The 5,000-nt window shown below is 44.3% G+C and overlaps 1 protein-coding gene across 1 annotated transcript in view; it reads left to right on the forward strand.

Annotated features, from left to right (window-relative positions):
- Positions 1 to 3,159: 3,159 nt before the first annotated feature.
- The window catches only part of LOC109885960 (annexin A5-like), a 55,042-nt gene continuing 53,201 nt past the window's right edge, over positions 3,160 to 5,000 (forward strand). The window contains exons 1-2 of the mRNA XM_031815988.1: positions 3,160 to 3,335; positions 3,651 to 3,702. Of these exons, the coding sequence (XP_031671848.1) occupies positions 3,700 to 3,702 (3 nt within the window). The 5' untranslated portion in view covers positions 3,160 to 3,335; positions 3,651 to 3,699. The remainder of the gene's footprint in view (positions 3,336 to 3,650; positions 3,703 to 5,000) is intronic.

Below are 5,000 nucleotides of genomic sequence, written 5' to 3' on the forward strand. Positions count from 1 at the left end.
CCCTGAAGTCTGAGTTCCCAGTTGGATTGAACTCCCTGAAGTCTGAGATTTCCCCGTTCTGAGTTTCCAGTTGGATTGAACTCCCTGAAGTCTGAGTTCCCAGTTGGATTGAACTCCCTGAAGTCTGAGTTTCCAGTTGGATTGAACTCCCTGAAGTCTGAGTTCCCAGTTAGATTGAACTCCCTGAAGTCTGAGATTTCCCAGTTCTGAGTTTCCAGTTGGATTGAACCCTCTGAAGTCTGAGTTCCCAGTTGGATTGAACTCCCTGAAGTCTGAGTTCCCAGTTGGATTGAACTCCCTGAAGTCTGAGTTCCCAGTTGGATTGAACTCCCTGAAGTCTGAGTTCCCAGTTGGATTGAACTCCCTGAAGTCTGAGTTTCCAGTTGGATTGAACTCCCTGAAGGCTGAGTTTCCAGTTGAATTGAACTCCCTGAAGTCTGAGTTCCCAGTTGGATTGAACTCCCTGAAGTCTGAGTTTCCAGTTGGATTGAACTCCCTGAAGTCTGAGTTCCCAGTTGGATTGAACTCCCTGCAGTCTGAGTTCCCAGTTGGACAGATTGACAGCATGGCCAATGTATTCAACCTTTTATGGCCCAGGATGTTGAATGATTATTATTATTATTTATTTTACTTTTTAAATATATATATCTTGTCTCATCGCCACAACTCCCGTACGGGCCCGGGAGAGACGAAGGTTGAAAGTCATGCGTCCTCCGATGTACAACCCGCGCATCCAACCCGGAAGCCAGCCGCACCAATGTGTCGGAGGAAACACTGTGCACCTGGCAACCTTGGTTAGCGTGCCCTGCGCCCAGCCCGCCACAGGTGTCGCTGGTGCGCGATGAGACAAGGATATCCCTACCGGCCAAGCCCTCCCTAACCCGGACGACGCTAGGCCAATTCTGCGTCGTTCCACGGACCTCCCGGTCACGGCCGGTTGCGACAGAGCCTGGGCACGAACCCAGGGTCTCTGGTGGCACAGCTAGCGCTGCAGTACAGCACCCAAATGATTATTATTTTAAGCTTGGAAAAGAAACCCTTAAACCCTTAACCCCAGACTTGGACCACACACCCTCTCCACTGAATAGCAGGCTAGTGATTGCTTTGCAACACTTGCAGTTAAGCACAGAAAGCACTGAGCCGGGCTGAAACACCTGCATTTTGGAGCTGCTTTACTCAAGAAAACAAAAAAGAGACCATGTTTGTGTGGAGCTTTATTAACAGACTGATATGTGACACGTATTAATGCCCAAATAACACGCAAAACCGGCACACAAAACAACAACATTTATATTGATATTTTTTATAGCTGAACAAGTGGGGCTCAAAACAGATGGGATCTGCCTGTCCTGAATGACGGGTCGCCACTGAATGGACATCCTGCTATCCAAACAGATGGGATCTGCCTGTCCTGAATGACGGGTCGCCACTGAATGGACATCCTGCTATCCAAACAGATGGGATCTGCCTGTCCTGAATGACGGGTCGCCACTGAATGGACTAACATCCTGCTATCCAAACAGATGGGATCTGCCTGTCCTCAATGACGGGTCGCCACTGAATGGACATCCTGCTATCCAAACAGATGGGATCTGCCTGTGCTGAATGACGGGTCGCCACTGAATGGACTAACATCCTGCTATCCAAACAGATGGGATCTGCCTGTCCTGAATGACGGGTCGCCACTGAATGGACATCCTGCTATCCAAACAGATGGGATCTGCCCCACCTGTCCTGAATGACGGGTCGCCACTGAATGGACTAACATCCTGCTATCCAAACAGATGGGATCTGCCTGTCCTCAATGACGGGTCGCCACTGAATGGACATCCTGCTATCCAAACAGATGGGATCTGCCTGTCCTGAATGACGGGTCGCCACTGAATAGACTAACATCCTGCTATCCAAACAGATGGGATCTGCCTGTCCTGAATGACGGGTCGCCACTGAATGGACATCCTGCTATCCAAACAGATGGGATCTGCCTGTCCTGAATGACGGGGCACCACTGAATGGACATCCTGCTACTGTGTAATATAACTTGCAAACGTTGTGAATTATTTAGTTGGAGAAAGGATTGTATGCTGGTCTGTACATGTGTGTAAAACTGTGAAGTGTTGTTCCTACTAAGGGGTTGGAGGTATTTGTTTAGTTAAATAGGTATAAATATAGTCCTGTAGCTAATTGACCGTGGAATCTGTGATTTATTACCACAAACATTATAAAGTTGGTTTTCAACGTGTTTGGTGCCTGAGTTTGTACATACTATTTGCAAAAAGGATCTGTGTCCCCTCCACACCACTGTTATAATACCTACTGCCAATTTAAATTGACGCAGTTCCAACATAATCCACAGGAGGGCAGCCTAAAATCCCAATCCTGCTATACTGCACTTAACTCGATTATTATTTCATGCAAAACATGAATTTGTGGTCTAGTCTGCCACCCTGTGGATTGTTTAAGGACTGCACAGTGCGGTAGCATGACCAACTCCCATTGGTTGGCAGTAACGTGATCAACGTCAACATGAGCCTTTTTGTTATTGCCAAACAAATATTGGACATGGTTTATAAAAACATCAGAATAATGATACACATACTTCATGGAAAATTGCGCTGTAGTTATGCACTTGTATTTTCTACTTCTACTTCTATATTTCATATATTTTGATATTATTATTGACACCATATTCCATGGGTTTACTGACCACAATCCATTGAATTAATACTGAGAAGTGTTGATTATTTGGCTTCAGGAGAGCACAGCGCATTGAAGAAAGCAGTGAGATACGCAACGTCTATGTCTCTGTAAAATGTTCTAGCACGCAAGGCCATGTCGGTCTCTGCGCGACTGTTCTGATTTCTACATGATTCCATATGTGTTATTTAATAGTTATGATGTCTTTGCTATTATTCTACAATGTAAAAAATAAAGAAACCCTCGCTTTCCCTCCTCCTCTCCACCTCTTGTCACCTGTTCAGGTAAACCTGCACGGTTTCTATAGAGACAGATTGAACACATCATCCTCCACTGTCATCACTAGCAGCTGGTTGATTACGTTGTTTATCGGTTTGTCCGTTTTGATTGAGATGGTTTTACACCGCGGACAAGTCCACAACCCGTTTGCTTCACCACTACGACGTTGAAATCGTGTAAATAGTTTTGGGATTAAACACGTCATCTCCCGGTCAACCGAGGCGCTGAACCCGAGCTGTTTAGTCATACAGGGTGTGTCTCTGTTCACTCGCAGCGGACTCGTTTTTCCACTCTTTCTACCGGTTCCTCTCTCTTTCTCGCCCTCTCTTTACTGCGAGCTCCGGTGCAGACCTCCTCCGGTAAGTTTCCACCGCTCGACATCAGATCGTTAGTTGAAGAGTTGTTGACGAGGTTATTCTCCTGAACCAGGTGATGTGTTTTACCTGGACTGTGATTGTAGTTGGGATCATTTATCAACACGGATGCGGAGAGATACAACAGGATTTTAGCAGATAATGGCGAGTTGTGGCTGTTGCTAACTCCGTCTGTTTTATGAATGGAAACACAGATCTGTGAATATTTTCCATGACTTTTAACGTGGAAAAGTTTTTGATGGCTTTTAAAGCTTTTGCCTTTTAAGTTAGTTAGTGATTCTGTTCTGTGTTTCTCTTCAGACAGAACGATCTTTCTTCGAATCAAACCAACTATCAGCTATCTATCAGAATGGTAAGTTAACTTCACTAGACAACTTTATGATGCTGTTATTATAATGTCCAATTTAACTTCACTAAAAGCCACTTCAGATGAATAAACGGAAATGTTTCGCTGTCGGTAAAAGAGAACTGTATGATTCCATTACTATGTTAATGTTTAACTTTCTATCTCTGTCTATAATGGACACCACATCCGCGGCACCGCCCCAGGCGACAGTCTTTAAATAATCATTACACCTTATCCCAGAACAATACACAGTGTAGAACCCAGTATGGAACACATGGGTTCTAGAATAGGTTATTACACTGTATAACTGTAGAACCCAGTATGGAACACATGGGTTCTAGAATAGGTTATTACACTGTATAACTGTAGAACCCAGTATGGAACACATGGGTTCTAGAATAGGTTATTACACTGTATAACTGTAGAACCCAGTATGGAACACATGGGATCTAGAATAGGTTATTACACTGTATAACTGTAGAACCCAGTATGGAACACATGGGTTCTAGAATAGGTTATTACACTGTATAACTGTAGAACCCAGTATGGAACACATGGGATCTAGAATAGGTTGTTACACTGTATAACTGTAGAACCCAGTATGGAACACATGGGTTCTAGAATAGGTTGTTACACTGTATAACTGTAGAACCCAGTATGGAACACATGGGATCTAGAATAGGTTGTTACACTGTATAACTGTAGAACCCAGTATGGAACACATGGGATCTAGAATAGGTTGTTACACTGTATAACTGTAGAACCCAGTATGGAACACATGGGATCTAGAATAGGTTGTTACACTGTATAACTGTAGAATCCAGTATGGAACACATGGGATCTAGAATAGGTTGTTACACTGTATAACTGCAGAACGAAGGGAGATCATTTGAGACTGTACTCCCATATGTGTTTCATTCATCCCGGGTGAGTTTCTCCCAAAACATATGTGTCATGTTTAGCTTTAAAAACATTGTTCATCTATTGCCTAACACTGAAAAATGGTGTTGATGCTGAAGATACTGGCTCTGTCCCGAATCTCCATACTAGCTTGCTACACTCAACACAAATGTATGAACCCAACATGTAAAGTGTTGGTCCCGTGTTTCATGAGTTTCTTATTTTCAATGACGGCCTAGTGGGTTAACTGCCTTGTTCAGGGGCAGAACGACAGATTTGTACCTTGTCACTCGGGGACTCGATCTAGCAACCTTTCAGTTACTGGCCCAATGCTCAAACCACTAGGCTACCTGCCTCCTCTAACCACTAGGGTACCTGCCTCCTCTAACCACTAGGCTACCTGC

Source organism: Oncorhynchus kisutch, unplaced genomic scaffold (assembly GCF_002021735.2).
Source record: "Oncorhynchus kisutch isolate 150728-3 unplaced genomic scaffold, Okis_V2 scaffold721, whole genome shotgun sequence".
Taxonomy (NCBI): Eukaryota; Metazoa; Chordata; class Actinopteri; order Salmoniformes; family Salmonidae; genus Oncorhynchus; species Oncorhynchus kisutch.